Below are 18,173 nucleotides of genomic sequence, written 5' to 3' on the forward strand. Positions count from 1 at the left end.
AACAGGTATGGGTTTGTATTTTGGGGACAAGAATTCATAACCTCAAATACTGGAGCTGGAAATCTTGAAGATATTAGTTGAATTTTGTGTCAAAATGTATTTCAAACTTCATTTTGAAATTTCTACCAAACATCTGCTGGAGGACAGACAAAGGCACATTTTGCTTGAACTTAAAACTTGTCGCGTAAGTTTGACAAAGTTCTAACAGAAATTTTTTATATTAAGAGAATTTAGAAAGAATCTTTTAACTTTTTTTTAATGTTTACTTAAAGTTATTAATATTATTGTTATTTTATTTGTTTACATACTCTTTTTTTAAATGATGTATAAAAATACATAAAGAAACAAAAAAACAATCATATAAATATTTTTATTTAGACAACAACAAAAAAAAAGAAAAAATTATTTATTTACTATTTTCCTAATGTGAAAAAAATCAGTTAAAACCTTGTCAAACCAACGCCACGAACTGTAGACATAAAAATATATTTTATAAAATTATAGACATAAAAACTATTTTATAAAAAAAGACACTCCCAGTCAATGTGCTGAATATTATTACACCGTATATACAAACGGGGGTTTGGTACAGCCATAGTGATTGTATTCTGAATTTACTATTAACTAGCTCTAGCAAAGTTAAAAGAAAGTTTGATGTTGATAAGATTTTAAAAATTAGAGGAAATAATGAGCCTGGAGACACTGCTGAAAAAAAAAAAATATCTCGGAAGATTAACTCTGACACAACTAATATTCAAGAATTAATTTCTTAGAATCTAAAAGATTGTTATAAATCAATCTTTTAGATTCCAACATGTAATCTTTCTAAAGTGGAGATCTACAAAACCATTGAAAATCCGTTAAAATTCCTAAATTCAGCATTCACACTTAAGCAACAGAATATTGTGTCAAAATCATTAAGGATGCATCTGCCATTGTTTATGGCAAAGAAAGAAGAGATGGATTTGTTAGAGCAAGAATGATACATAGGGAAGAACTTCCCACCTTTAAATCAAAGAAAGATGTTCTTGAAATAATGTAACTAAGAAATAAAAGCGAACATATATGTCAACTTGAGGTTTAGATTTGAGTAGACAATATCAATCTATGAAGGAATTTATTACAACAAAATTTTAACTTTTTTTTATTCCTTATCTTTTTCTTTTTCTTTGATTAAAAAACTGTCTGAAAGCTGACATTTAGAAAAAAGTCTGGAAAATATAATAGAACAGTGCAGACCTACATCAGCAGAAAATTTTTTATTTTATTTTTATAATTTTGAATAAACTAAGTTTAAAAACTAAATACTGGGGTCAAAAGTAAAATTATAAAACTAAAGTTTAAACAAAAAAAGTATTAATAATATTTGTCAAGTGAGGAAAATTGAATTGATAATACACTTAGTTATGCAGTTGGTAATAACTTGCTCATCATCAGACAAAACAGATTTATCAGATAAGAGTTCGATTTAAGATAATGAAATATTAACATACATTCAGATTTATATTCTGTAATGCAAACAACAGCACATTAACATATCATAAAGTAATACTTTATGATATTTTAATTAATATATCAAAATAATAAAATAATGCAACTAATAAACAAACCATTGCTTCAGACCCACTATTCCATCGCAGTCGTATTTCGTGTCCTTTCCAAGAGTTTTGCAAACTTAAATCAATCTCAAATTTAAACCAATGAGTTGACCAGCTATAAATAAAAGTGAAAAGGAGAAAAAATAACAATCATAACAAGTTTTACATTGAAACACATTTTTATAAATTAAAAATGATTTTTAAAAACATTTAAGTTTTATCTTTCAATTTTATCTAACTAAATATAATTACTTGTTGCATTCATTCAGTTCAACACTGAGTTCATATTTTGAAATCCCTTAAAATTAATTGAAAGATTTTTTTTTCTAAGATTTTTTAAATTTTGTACACCTGATTATTTACACAAAGTAAGCAACGATTGTTGTTATACTTTAATATAAGAACTAATGAATTATAAAATAAACTTATGCTAAGAGGAAGTTTAAAAAAAAAAAATCTTTGATTATTACTGCAACACTTTCCTAATTAAAACAAAGCAATTAAACATTTTTGAACATGATTTTTTTTTGTTAATTTTACCATTAAAAAAACTCAATGAATAAAATATCCAGGAAAAATTTGGATGTCAATTCAAAGTTTTTTTTAGATAAACAATAAATACTCTTTAAGGCCAGTTTACGTCTTTAAAATCTGTTTTAAAGTAATGTATATATAAATATATAGTATTTATACATTTAAATCAGATTTTTACAAGGATTCTGTTTTTAATGAGTAAAACGTAAAAACAAATCTAAATTAAATAGCTTTAAGTTTATTGACTTGAAACTATTTAATTTAAATTTATTTTTGGCTCACCCACTTTTTACTCTGGTTGCTCTTTGAAATAAAATTAAATTTATATATTAGAAATTATATGTTTTATTTAGAAAATCTTGGCAATTATTCAATGGGCAAATAGTTGATTAACAAATCTCATATAAAAAGAAACAAGAAATTTATTGAAAATGTTTCAACTGACAATAACAACAAAAAATTATAGGGTTAAAGAAATGGAATAAAATAAGAAAAGTTAGGAAACAAATGTTTTTTAAATGAAACATTCGCTGCTTCATTAACCAAACATATAAAAAAAGCAAAAGGTATACTTTTTTTACTTTTTAAATGTAACTTTATTTTTTAAACACACCTTAAACTATGATTTGCAAAATACAATTAGTTTTGTTTAAATTTTTTAATATACTATTACTTTACTTCAATAATGTTTCAAGAAAAAACTTATATAAAGAAATAATAAATCTATTCAGATTCTCATATTTATCCAACTTATAAAAGGGTAATTCCGCATCAAATCACCCAAAATTTAGGAAATTTTGCACCATGGGTCCTCAAATTTTTTAAAAACTTATTTGGCTGTTGCATCTTAAAAAGAAAAGTTGACACATAAAATTTCAGCTAAAAATGTTGAGCGGTTGACAAGATACTGCAATTTTAATATTGACCTGGTTTCCCAAAATGACCCGGTTTTCATAACATTCTGAAAAAACATTTTTCTTAAAAAAACAGGAAATAAAAATGGCAAAGTTATGAAAATAAACATATACAATGTTTTTTTGACGCTGAATTCAATAAATGTACTTAAAATGCTGAAATAAAAGAGGAACATGCTTAAAAATTAATAAAACAACTAGTTTCTATAATTTTTTTTTTTTTGCTGTTATTATTTTCAGCTGCTTATAATCTTACTAGGCACAAAAAATCCAACTGGAAAAACAACTGAAACATATGGAACTTTAATTTCAAAGATATATCAAATTTTCATCAAATTATTTTAAAAAACTTGCAAATAGAGTTCTGTAAAATACTAAATTTGGTTTATAGACTCCTTAAAAAAACAAAAACAACTTTGTTATATTTAAAGAAGTCTTAATTATATGATAACTTAGTTATTTGATCTTAATAACTGAAAAAAACATTTTAATCAGTTTTTATATAAAAACAATTGTTTTTATATAAAAACTAATTAAGTGTGATATTGATGTGCATTTGTTTAAAAAAAAATTTTGACAACTATATTTTGTATAAGTTTATAATAACTAGTTTATAAAAAGTTTAGTTATAGAACAGCATTTATTGGTGAAATTTTATTCAAATTTTAACAAATTAACAATTTGATATATATATAGATTGTATATATATATAAATATATCTATAAAGAAAATTAACAATTTCTATCAGTGTAAAAAATTATACAACAGGGATTCTGAAAAGGTTTGAATTATTTCTATATTAAAATTTTTTTTCTTTTGAACTAAAAATTAAGTAGGAAAGAAGAATTCTCTTTTTTTTAGGAAATACATTCATACTAAGTAATTTATTATAAGATGTGTTATATTGGCTTAATGACATCAGATGCATGCAAAGGCCAACAAGATGTTATTGAAACTTTAAGCAATGAAAAAAAAAAAAAACTATATCATTACGCTGTAACATTGAACTATCAAACTTAATACTGTTATGTGAAAGATATACTACAAAATATTTGAAAATGTATCCTTTATGGCAGAAACCATGCTGTGATCCATTCCATAAACATACAAAGAAAATCACAAGTAAGTAGAAGTAGAATTTAAATATTTAAATATATATACTTTTTTAATTTGTGTTTTCCAAAACATAAACAATGTTCTAAACAATTGTGCAGATAAGCTTTATACAATTCAATTACTTTTAGAAAATCTCGAAGTAGTTACAATAAATTACTTTTAGAAAATCTCGAAGTAGTTACAATAAATTACTTTCAGAAAATCTCAAAGTAGTTACAATAAATGAATCACAAATCATGATGAGAAGTAGTTTAAATATTGCTCCTGGAAAGAAACTTTGCAAACCTTGTAAGCAAAAGATTGCCAGACAAGCAGATCTTAAGAAAGAGAAGCAAAGTCAGGGTGAACAAGATGAAGATTTTCTAATATCATCATTCAAATCAAAAAGACAGGAGATCAATGAAGAACTTGAAAATTTTAATATATCTCCTCTAAAATCTCATTCAAAGTCACCAAAACATATACTCTCAGAAGAAAAGCGAAAAGTTGCGCGCATCAATGAAATGGTAAGTAACGTTACTAGAAAATCTGAAAGTCAATTCGATGTTCCCTCAAAACTGTGTTATGAAACAAATAACATGAAAAAGAAGGCTGAAAACTTTGATGAAATAATGAGCTTGATAAAAGAAAAAATTCTATGTTCTGACAAAAGGACTATTGTTCAACTTTTAACACTGGCACCTTCAAGTTGGTCAATATTAGAAGTACAAAATAACTTTGCAGTTACAGAATACCAAGCAAAAATGGCTAGACAAATTTTTAATAAAAAAGGATTGTTAACCATCTCTCTGTTGTATAAAGGTAAAGTCTTACACAAAGAAATAGAAGATTCTGTTAAATTTTTTTATGACTCGAGTGATTTATGTAGAACTATGTCTAGACAAAAAAGATTATGTTAGCATTCAAAAGAACGTCCATAAACAAAAAAAACTGCTTTTGTGTAATTTAAGGAACTATATGTATTATACAAAGAAAACAATCCAGAAATACAAATAAGTTACTCAAAATTTGTTCACTTAGACCAAAGTGGTGCATTTTGCCAAGTGCAAGCGGTACACATTCTATTTGTGTTTGTTCTTATCACCAAAATGCTAAATTGCTAGTAGATGCCTTAAATATTGGACTAAAGTATAAGGATTTACTTTCGAAAACCGTTTGTTCAGTAGAAAACAAAGAATGCTTTCACAGTTTGATAATTGTCCTGGTAAAGAACCCCTTACCAAATATTTGTATGAGATTTTTGGAGAATACGAAGTTGATTTTGAGATACTACAAGCAATGGCAAACTACTGATCGTGCAACACTATTGAGTTTAAGAGCAGATGTTCCAACATTTGTTGAACTATTAGTATCTTGCTTTGAAAAGCTACAAGCTCATTCTTTTATTGCTCGCTCTCAATCACAGTACCTTAACCAACTAAAACAAAATATGGATCAATCAAACATTATAATTATTGGCAACTTTGCTGAAAATTATGCTTTTGTAGTCCAAGATGAAATACAAAGCTATCATTGGAACACCCAACAATGTTCTTTACATCCATTAGTGATATACTATAAAGATGATCAAGGTGTACTGAAACATATTTCTTACTGTTTTATATCAGACAACATTACACATGATGTAACTTACGTGTACAAAATATTTCAACTAATCATACCAATATTAAAAATAAAATTTTTCAATATGTCCATATTACATTTATTCACTGATGGTTGCGCAGGACAGTACAAAAATTGTAAAAGCTTTTACAATCTATGTCAACTAGAGAGCGAATTTGCCTTTAAAGTTGAATGGAACTTTTTTGCTACGTCCCACGGAAAGTCACCATGCGATGGGATTGGTGGTACTGTAAAAAGATTAACAGCACAAGAAAGTTTAAAACGACCATACAGAAACCAAATTCTCACTTCAGAAGCTATGTATGAATTTTGTATTGATAAAATCAAAGTTGTTAACTTCATTTACATAAAGGGATTGGACTTACAATTGCAACGTGAAGAGCAAAAAGAAAGCTACGAGTACCAGGTAGAGTTTTTACCGGTGTAAAAACTCTACCTGGTACTCGTAGCTTTCATCAATTTATTCATCTTGGAGATAACAGGGTTGGGGCAAAGAGGTGTAGTACAGATACTAATTATACAAAAATCCACAATTTTAAAAAGAAACATGATATATTTCAAATTGATACTGTTACTTTAGGAGATTATGTAGCTGTAGTCTATGATGATAAGTGGTGGATCGGCATTGTAACTAAAACCAACCTAGAAGAAGTTGATGCTAAAGTTAAATTTCTTCACCCAAAAGGTCATCAATCTATTTTAACTGGCCTGAAAGAGATGACTACTGTTTTATTCCCAACACCAACATATTGAAAAAAACTATCTGTTCCACAAGCTTGCTCTAGTTCCGGTAGAAACTATGTGTTTGAAAATGCTGAAATAGAAGAAGTACAAGTAAAATGGGAACAATATTGTGAACTATTACAAACGTAGTCAAAATAACTTACATCTTTGATACCTTTGAAAATCTTGTTTATTCAAGTAACTTTTTAAATTACGATTAACTTATTTTCATTTTATTTACAAATATTGTTTGGGAATTTCTTGAAAAAGTAACACATCTTTGAAATTAAAGTTTTATATATTTCAGTTGTTTTTCCAGTTAGATTTTTTTTGCCTAGTAAGATTATAAGCAGCTGAAAATATAAACAGCAAAAAAAAAAAAAAAAATTTGAGATATTGGGCCCCAAAGTTGGTTTATAGAAACTAGTTGTTTTATTAACTTTTAAGCATGCTCCTTTTATATTTCAGCATTTTAAGTGCATTTATTGAATTCAGCATCAAAAAAACATTATATATGTTTATTTTCATAGTTTTGCCATTTTTATTTCCTGTTTTTTTAAGAAAAATGTTTTTTCAGAATGTTATGAAAACCGGGTCATTTTGGGAAACCATTTCAATATTAAAATTGCAGTATCTTGTCAACTGCTCAACATTTTTAGCTGAAGTTTTGCATGCAACATTTTTTATAGTTAGGAATAATGTGTCAAAATATAACACAAAAAGAAGACACATGGTTTAATGGACTACACAACTACTAACATTATTTTCATTTTGGGCTGTTTCATCATGTCAAACAAATTAAAAAATTAAAAAACCAATTAAAAGCTAAATTAAAAAACCAAATAAAAGAAATCTCAACAATGACTAGTTTGGGTATTGGTTGATTTTGATTGGTAAACTTTTAAAATCCTGACAGCAATATATATGTTTTCTTAAAGTAAAATTTTGGTCTGCAGCTTACTCTACTCTATTAAGTTTTGCTTCAATTTAATTTTTCAGGTTGAAAAAGCCTAAATAAATTGTTAGTTAATGTTAATCTTACAAAATTTATGTATACTTCATTGAAACCTATGGTATCTTGAAACCAATAATCTTAAACTACTAAAAAGTGAACTGAACATACTAGGAAAATCCAATTTGCCAAAACTTCATGCTTTACATCGTTTGTTCTAGTGCCTACAAGCTATAGTAAATACTTTCCCAAAAGAACTATAATATTTAAGCTTTCTTTTTCTTATTTAATGTCCTTTAACTTTTGTACAGTCTTATCCAGAAGTTAAACAGCAATAAAACATCTCCGAATTAGAATCCATAGGAACATTCATTTTATCAAAAAAAGTAAACAATAGTAGGTTGCCCTCTTCAAGCAAGTGTTGGAGATGGTTAGAGAAGTATCAATGTCTGGCATCTATTTCAACCCTCAGTTGATGAATAAATTAAAGTTAAATATTGTGAGAATTGCAAACTATAATTTTCACAAAATGCAAAAATAAAATACATTTTATTTGAGACTCAACCTATTTGAGTTTCAGCTTCTCATTTTTTAGTATATAGATAATTTTTGTATATAGATAATTTTTGTATTAGGATCCATCATATGTTAAGGTACTTGTGTTTAAGTAATTATCGTCATCATAGATCTTTTTAATCAAATTTAATAACTGTAAATAGTAAAAATCAATACTGTAAATAGTAAAAAAGATAATTCATTTTATTAAAATTTTGTATACAATAACTATTTTTTTAAAGATTAGCAAAGTGTATATATATTAAAATTTATTTAGGCATAGAGGTCAGAAAAATGTAAACAAATAGAAAACTATTTATGAATAGAGCTCAGTAAAATGTGGATAAATTAAGGATTATTTGAGAAAAGTGTTGGTTCAAAATTAAAAAATAACTTTTTATGAAAAAAAAAGTCTATATAACAGCGAAAGAAAATAGTTTTTTTAATTTGAAATTAATTTAAATTTTCAAAAAATTTTTCCATTCTTCTAAATTTCACTAGTAATAGTAATATTTAAAACCCCAGTCAGATACCAAAACAAAAATCTGTGTAGGTACAGACTGAAAATTGATTATTAAAACTAATATAAACTTAATTTACTTCTACTGCTATAATACTATTCTCTAATACTATTACGATATTAGGATTTTATTTATTAAATAGTAAACTCTAAATATACAAAATTACACACGTGGTGCCAAAACATTCTCCAATTCTTGTTTTTTCATACAAAACATTTTCACTAGAAGCTTCATTAAAAGATATTCTTGATGGAGCATTGTAATGCCAGATTTCTTTAACTTTTTGAACCTCAGTGTAGAGTCTAAAAAAACAAAAATATGTTTGTGTGTGTGTTTGTGGTTTGTGTATGTGTGTTCGTGTGTGTGTAGACACACACACATACACACATGCATGCAAGTGTTTATAAATGTAAAAAATATTTTAAAATTCATACTGACTATACAAATTTACATCTGAAAAATAAACAGATGAAATAAATTTTTCAATTCTTTCACATAGTATCCGTTTGTTTTTAATTCTTGGCCGATTATTCTCCATCTAAAAACTAATTTTAAACTCGAAATATACAAATAAAAAACAAAAAAAAAGAGCAACAAATACATATGTTACACATTCAGAAAAATATTAACTTTTTTTAAAAGAGGAATGGGAAAAAGTCAAAAATTTTGACCTTTTTTTTTTTACAAGGCTTTTTTTTATATAAAAAATAATTTGATTTAAACCAATTAACTTTTCCAGTAAATTTAATGAAAGCACATATTTGAATACAACAATGCATAAGCAAAGCATCTGTCAGATGATCTCTTTTTAGATTATCTGAAAGAAAAACTTTGATTCATTTTTATAGTTTGATTAAGTTTAATACAGTTTTGATTAACTGTAATACAGTTTGATTAAGTTTTACAGTTTTATTGAAATATATAAGGATGGTACAAGCATTCTTTTTAATTATTTATTTCTTGTTTAATTCTAATAAGGCAAAAAGACATGCATAAATTTAATTACAAAGATGAAGTGAATTTAAAATCAAATGTTTATAAAAAAAAAACTTATGAGTTTTACGTCGTTCTTTTACGTCGGGAAGAAATACTCTCGACGTAAACATTAAGCTTTCTACCGCACTATGCGTCACCAAACGGATACATCTTTTCATTATTTTCATAACCCAAACAGCTTGGGTGATTAAAAATTTGTTATTTTTAACGGTAGTTTAACTACAGGTTAGACCGGCGCAAAGGGGAGTTGTTGGGGTGAGGGAGAAAGGTGTGACACTCAATGAATTTTTCGTTCATTTAGTCGGTATATTTGACCCTTTTAGAAAAGCCAGTCGGCAAATTTAGATAGTCAGTTGCTGTAAATGTCGACTAGGCAGTCGGAAAATTTAAATAACAAGGACCTTATTTTTTTTAATCGGCAAAAATTGTAATTGATCCCCCTCCCTACCCAACTACTCCCACATGACAATAATTTGTGCCCTAACTACAGGTTAATTTATATAAACAATTTAAATTGAGTTTAAATTTGACTTATATTAATGATTTAAATTGAGTTAAATTATATTAGTGATTTGAATAAAGCCTCTAAACTAACAAGTATTATGTGCAATAAGCAAACTAACAAGTATTAAGTGTAATAAGTTAACTCTAAATACTAATAAAACAAAGTAGACCTTATTCCATTCGTTTTCCAAAAAGTGGTTTTTGCCATTCAACTTACCTCAAATTTTTATCGATCAAATTAAATAAAAAGGGATTCAGTAACAAAATTTTTAGGTGTTTATCTTGATGAAAACATCACTTGGAATCATCTTATCGACTGCATAAGCACTGAAATTTCATAAAAAAACATAGGAGCTTTATATAAAGCACGAATCTACTTCAATAAGAAAATTTTAACCAGACTTTATTATTCATTTATACACAGTTATCTAAATTATGCTAATACTGCCTTGGGTAGTATAGAAAAAAGTAAGTTGCAGCGTTTTTATCGCCGTCAGAAATATGCAATCCTTTTAATCTGCTTTGCAAATCGCTTTTCTCATGCAAAACATTAATTTAATGAAATGAGAATATTAAATATATACGAGCTAAATATATGTAATGTTTTGTGCTTTGTATACATGTGTAAAAATGACTTGTCCAAATCTGTCTTCAAAGATATTTTTACTCCGAAACCTATCAACAAATACAATTTGAGAAATTCTGATTTTTAAATGAACCTTTTTGTCAAACGAACTTTAATCAATTTTGTATTGCCTTTCGAGCACCACACCTTTGGAATAATATTGCTTTGGCGAATTTTGATTTTGAACTACTGATTACTTTTCGCCTTTTTAAAAGTAAATTAAAAGCCCTAATTTTTTCATAAGATGACATATTTTGTTATAATTAATAATATGAATTAATAATTTTGCCTTTACTTATTAACATTTATAAAAAAAATTATTCTTACTTATTTTGTTGATTTTTATACTTTTTATTTAACATTTTATTATATTTTGGTACGTATACGTTTGTATAAAATATTGGTGAGTAGATACGCGTGATTTCACTTTTGATTATATAATTTATACTTTGAAAATTTATACAAGTTTAGTATTATTGTTGTTACTTTTGTTAAATGCTTGTTTGAATTTATTTAAGGTTCTGACGACAAGATCCTTTGATCTTCTTTCAGATACCTTGTTTAATATTTGCTATATCGTTTATCGAAAACTTGTGAAAGTTTATTATTTTTATTTTTGGCAATATAGAATTATAATACGACCAACAAATGTGAAAAAAAAAGGAGCTACAATTGGATAATATGCTTATATAAGTTTTATAGTGTGGTAAGGAAAAGTTCACAAACTCATTTTGGACAAATCAAGATTTAGGAGATTTTTTTATAGATTTTTTTATAACAAGAGGGGTGGGGCCTTAATAAGGGTGGGTGGAAAAATTCCGAATTATAATGAGCGTCCCCTCCTGCGTATTAAGCACGCAAAAGTGCGCGGTTACCGCATATATTCTTGTATTTTATTGATATTGAGGTTGATAATAATAATCAATCATATCATTAACGCACTCTTGCGTGTTAATGAAAAAGTTTATAATGAATTATGACAAACCTAGTCATAATTCATAATAATTACTAATAAAGGCAATAACTACAAATCGCCTAATCAAATTATTTCAATAAATACAATCGTCCTAGCTTTTTATTATTGTCATAGTTCGTGATTATAACGAATTATAACAATAATTGCAAAATCATCAAACATAACAGCGTTTTAAATAAAAGCATGAATAGAAATTTAAAAGCATGAATAGAAAATTAAATTTCGTATTTTTATTGCTAAGTTTTTATAAAAGAGTTTTTTTATTAAAATATAAAATAAAGAGTTCCGATCCTTTGGTTCCTTACTGAATCTATTTGTCTATTGTTTTCGTTGATGTCTCCGTAATCAATGTATTTCAAAAACAAAAACGTCGTACTAATCAACAATCTTAGGGCAAAATTTCCATAAAAGTAACAAATGAATTCGTTATAGACTATTTCAGCAAGCTGAAAAGAACTAGGTTTCATATAATTCTAACAAAGAAACAGAAACGGCATGCAACTAGCGGCGGAAAACTTTTGTAAAAAACAACTCTTATATTTTTATACGTTCGTCTAAGGGAGTGCAAATCCGGATATCCGATCCGGTTTTGCTCACCCCTAGTTAAAACTTCCAAGCTGGAAGTTTTAACTGGGAGTGATTTTAATTACTCTATTTCGGATATCCGGTTTTGCTCACCCATTGTCGGAAGCTTCAACTACAGATTTTAACAAACCGAACCGGATTCCGATCCGGTTCGTTAAAATCTAATTTTAAAAACCGGATCGGGTATCCGGTTTTGCTCACCCCTATGTATAGCTAGCGACATTCGTGACAATAAAGAAAGCAGTTTGGCCACGAGGATTGTTAGCCAGATAAGCTTGCGACTAGTTAGCTGTATAAGCTAGCGACTAGTTAGTTATATAAGAATGCAACTAGCTAAAGACAACTCGTAACGATAAAGACAGTAGCTTGGCCTCGAGGATTGCAGGCCACATAAACTAGCGACTAACTAGCCATATAAGTTAGCGATAACTCGTAACATTGAAGACAGTGACTTGGCTGTCTTTATTGGATCGCTAGCTACTAACTAGTGACCAATCATAAAATAAATACAACAGTTTACCTAGTAGAATATGTGAGACATCATCAGTAGGTTCATGAGGAAGATTCTGATGAACCTACTGATGGAGAAACACGCTGTTGAAGACAACTAAAATTTAGATAAGTGTTTTTACTAATTTATTATTGCTCTGTTCTTTAAGAACATTGAGCACTCTATTTATAGAATACACTAACATAATTTATATACATATATATAGGGATTGCATCTCGAAATTAGAATTTCGAGAATTTTTCCAATTTTTCCAGTTTTCATAATATAGTTTCGAATTCCGAAAATTTTTCCAAAGAATTCCGAATTAAAATTTATTTTTTCGTGCTCTCTCCAACTTTTAAATTGTCTTTCTGTTTCTGTATATTTAAAATTCTACATTCTAATTCTATAAGAAGAAATAAAGAAAACAATTGTAAATTACAGTTATCCTGCACAATACAAGTAGACATAGAGAAAACATTCCTAAATTGTAGTTAACGGTTTTATGTCATCATTTCATATCCGCATGTACTAATTTGTTGTGATTTGTTTATTGCGTTGTTGCGTTATTACGTTATTGCAGTTAACGGTTTCATGTTTTCTTTTCTTATCCGCATGTAATAACTTTTATATTTGGTGTAACCTCGTGTTCGTGTCTTATATTTTACGATTTTCAACAGTGTTGAGATTTGCTTGTTGGAGTGCGTTGTGTATTGAATTGTTTGCATTAATATTTTTCAAATAGGTAAGCAAATAATAGCAGGAATAATAGCAGTTTTAATTTAACAACATTATTTGATAACTATTCAATTTTAATTTTGTTTTGTGTAACAAATTAAATTATTATCAACAGTATATCCTAAAATGTCTTCAAAGGAAAGTTATTCGGAATACATAAAGCCATATAAAAATCAAAATTCTATTTGGATTCATATTTTGAGAGGATCAAAAAATCTAACAGCAAAATGTAAAATATGTTATGAAATAGTATAAACCGCTGGTTTAACAGCAACACCGCAGCACACGCATTTAAGAACAATACACAATATTAATGTATTAAAACGGAACGTCGTGCAAGATGAAGGTCCAAAAAGCAGCGCATCAAAAATGATGGTTACAAACTATTTATTCAACAAAAAAAGATGAATCACTGCAATCGTATCACGATTGTGTGCCTTTGATAATATTCCATTCAAAGTTTTCTGTATGTCTATTGGTTTGAGAAAACTATTTTTGGCTAGAGGCGCTCGAGATTACGTATTACCAAAATCAGTTAACTCGATTTGCGAAATGGTTTTAGAATACGCACAAAAAATGCGTGCTAAATTGATGCAGGATTTTAAAAATTTAAAAGAAGATGGAACAAGATTTTCCTTAACTCTAGATGAATGGACATCTTCAAGAAACCAATGTTATCCAACTAAAATTGAATGCCCATGGCAAGAAACAGTTTTGGAATTTAGGACTAGTACCTGTTAAAGAACGTTTCCTTGTAGAGAAATACATTACGGCCCTGAAAACCACATTGCAAGACAACAATCTAAACATCGATAAAGATATTACCTCTATAACAACTGATGGGGCAGCTGTGATGCAAAAAGATGGATAGCTTTCACCATATAATCAGCATTTATGCTTCGTACACGCGATACATTTAGCTGTAATTGATGTTCTATATAATAATTCGAATACAACTGAATCTGTGAGCCACCATCACACATGACCAGAAAATGCAAGTGTAAAAGATTAAGTGAAGAAGGAAAAGTGACTTCGATGAATCGGATGAGGAATACATTGAAGATAATAATATTGGTTTAATTGAACAAACTTATAATGAAGCTGAGCTTGTTGAGACTGAAGAACTTGGATTTAGTTTTCTCATCAAAAAATTTTGTTCGATTGTAAAGAAATTTCGTGAGAACACCAAATGTTATTCTTTAAGTATACGTGAAACAAGAATTTGGAAAACAATTGAAACTTATTATGGACACTAGAAGTAGATGGAATAGCTTAGTCGAAATGCTTGAAAGGTTTAACAAGCTAAAAAACTGTGTTAGAAAAGCATTGGTTGACATTGCATCTGATATCGTTGTTCTAGATGCTGAAATTTTGTTGATTAAAAAAAATATCTCTGCACTTCTCCCAGTGAAGCTTACTATTGAACCCTTATGTCGAGAAGATGCAAATCTGCTTTCTGCTGATGCAGCATTTTCTTTTATGCTTGAGATTTTCGGATCTGATGAATTTTCATTAAAATTAAAGAAGAAATTAGGAGACCGAATAATTCAAAGAAAAACTAATCTGTCTGGAACTCTCCAGTATTTACACAATGGCGGAAAAAGTGAGTTTCAAGCATCTTTCTATCATCTATCATCACTAGACCATTGAAAAAAACAATAGCCAAAGTTATTGAAAACTTTGCACAAAGATTGATATTTAACACTAAAATGGAAACTTCCTCAGGCAAGCAGTCAGAAGCTGACGATGTAATAGAAGTGATGTTGGAAGTACAAACTAAGCCCTTAACATTAATGCAAAAGTTGGAAAACAAAATTCAATTGAATTTATCGTCCAACATAATGTTCAACTCAACTCAACAAATAATAATTAGGAACTTAATTTCAAAAATTAAATCTGAAATGAATTTTTTCAAAGAGAACGACGTTTGTGGCAAAATATTAGAGTCCGTCTACTCATATTTGATTTTGATTCTGCCATCGAGCGTAAAGTCTGAGCGAGCCTTCTCAATTGCTGGTAACTTTTATACAAAAGTTCAAACGAGACTCGGAGACGCAGCTTTAAGTGATCTCTGCTTCCTCAAGGCATATTTTAGGCAAATAAAACAATAATTTTTTATTTTTTATTATTAAATGATATACCATATTTGAATGTTTCTGTACTAATTGAATTTGGTATAATTCTATGTTTATTTTTTATTTTTAAAGAAAGTATTTTTTTATGCAATAGATATTAATGAATTATCTCAAATAAGTTATTTTTATAATTTTAAAGACACAAAAAAATTTAAAATACTGTTGGAATTCGACCGAATTCCGACATATATATATATATATATATATATATATATATATATATATATATATATATATATATATATATATATATATATATATATATATGTATATACATATATATATATATATATATATATATATATATATATATATATATATATATATGTATATATATATATATATATATATATATATATATATATATATATATATATATATATATATGTATATATATATATATATATATATATATATATATATATATATATATATATATCGGAATTAAACTGAACGTGCCCATTTCTCCACATGCAAAAAGCATCCATACTCACTTATCTAGTTTGCATGCTATAGATTTATTGTTATAAAGCTACCATGCTTTATAGCAAATGATAACGAAACTATAAGTCTTCAACTATTAGGTGGCTAAAAATTGTAATAATATCGCTAGCTACAAAGTCGCAATATGTTGTCATTTGCTATAAAGTATCGTAGCTTTATCGCGATAAATCTATAGCAAGTAAACTAGATAAAAGGTGTATCGATGTTTATTGCATGTGGAGAAATGGCACACGTTCACTTAATATACTTGTATGGCCAACTTAGATTGCACGGCCTGATTTGTTGCATTTTTCGTAAAAAATTAAGACATAAGTTTAACATCTTTTTGTTAATTTTTACCAATATTATTTACTTTAGTATATATATATATATATATATATATATATATATATATATATATATATATATATATATATATATATATATATATATATATATATATATATATATATATATATATATACTAAAGTATAAACATATATGTATATATGTATATATATATATATATATATATACATTTATATATATATATATATATATATATATATATATATATATATATATATATATATATATATATATATATATATATATATATATATATGTATATATATATCTGTGCTATCTTCGGAAGGCTGATACTAGTATTAATGCAAACAACTAAGCAATATCTTGCATAATATTTTTTAAGGATTATCAAAACTTTTAAAGATTTGCTATAGCAGTGTCAATTTTACTGATGAAAAACATCAAAAGTGTAGAATCAAATATCGATCTCGTATTGTGGCGCTTCTGCAGTTTCTCCCCCTTTTTTTATTCCTGATTATGATAGAAAATTTTATGCTGATTAAGAATCGTATAAAAACTTAGATCTAAAAATCAACAGAAAGTGCTCTAATTCGCTGTTGAAGTTTAAAAAACTACACTAAAAAACTTTAATATTCGCCATTTTTTAAAAACGTTTTACGTCAAGGTTTAAATTTTGAAATCAATCGCTCAGAAAATCTTTTTTTAATTACGCAACCCAGTTTTTATTGTCGTCAAAATTAAATTATATTTAAGTTAAATGTTTTTAATTTATATATTTTATATATCTTTAATTAATTTTTTAAAAATTAATATAAGATTTTGCTTTTTAAATGTACATAAATCGACTGACAAATAGGGATCGGCGCAATTAAATGTACATGCATCGATTGACAAATAGGGATTGGCATAACTGAATGCACATACATCGACTGACAAATAGGGATTGGCGCGATTTAACGTACATAATTTGGGACAGGGTTAGGGTTTGGGCCAGAGATAAATTCCAAAAAAAACAAAGACCAAATAAATGTTCCTAGCAAAAATATCTTTCTTTTTTTAATTTCAATTTTAATAAATACAAAATTACAAACCTTTGATTTTATTTTCATTGGAAAATTTTAGGCAATGTTAGCAGCACGTAAGTTTATTTTTAGTAGCATGTTTATATATAGCTATCTGAAAACCTATTTCAGTATTCTATGTTATTTGAATAAACTGAAGCAGGCAATCAGTTAACAAAAAATCCAGCATAATATAAGGCCGCGTAATTGTAAGTAGTCCGTGTAATTTAAGTAGGCCATACTTGTAAAAAATAAAATACATTCTCTAAATTCTGACAGGAGCAAGCAGAAGAAAATACATCTCATCACCTTGCTCCTTAGGTAGCGAAATAGCAAACTTTATATACACGTTCAAATACATAAAATATATAAGTATAAAGATTTAAACGTAGACATACATATTGGTAAATACATTACAAAATAAATAAATACATAACACATTGTTAAAAATATTTTATATTTATTATTACATAAATAAAAATATTTTATCAGTTAGATTGAACATGTGCCTCTGTGCCTAACTTGTTTGTTTAACTCAGGGTTCAGTCATTTTATATAAAGACTTTCTTTAATTTCTAATTCAGTTTCCTTATTGTCAGAATCCAGAATGGTAAAACATTCTGCAGTTGCTTTATTAAAACAATCAATGTTGGATTTAATATGTTGAAGGATATGTGATTTTTTATCTTCCTTAAAATGTTCATCAATACGTTG

The 18,173-nt window shown here is 27.2% G+C and overlaps 1 protein-coding gene across 1 annotated transcript in view; it reads right to left on the bottom strand.

Moving 5' to 3' along the window:
* The window catches only part of LOC100202780 (alpha-mannosidase 2C1), an 81,781-nt gene extending 72,091 nt beyond the window's left edge, over nucleotides 1-9,690 (bottom strand). Inside the window, exons 1-3 of the mRNA XM_065799656.1 lie at nucleotides 8,971-9,690; nucleotides 8,707-8,838; nucleotides 1,611-1,713 (exon numbers count right to left, since the gene is read on the bottom strand). Coding sequence (XP_065655728.1) covers nucleotides 1,611-1,713; nucleotides 8,707-8,838; nucleotides 8,971-9,074 — 339 coding nt within the window. The 5' untranslated portion in view covers nucleotides 9,075-9,690. The remainder of the gene's footprint in view (nucleotides 1-1,610; nucleotides 1,714-8,706; nucleotides 8,839-8,970) is intronic.
* Nucleotides 9,691-18,173: the final 8,483 nt, after the last annotated feature.

This window comes from Hydra vulgaris, chromosome 06 (genome assembly GCF_038396675.1).
Source record: "Hydra vulgaris chromosome 06, alternate assembly HydraT2T_AEP".
NCBI classification, from domain to species: domain Eukaryota; kingdom Metazoa; phylum Cnidaria; class Hydrozoa; order Anthoathecata; family Hydridae; genus Hydra; species Hydra vulgaris.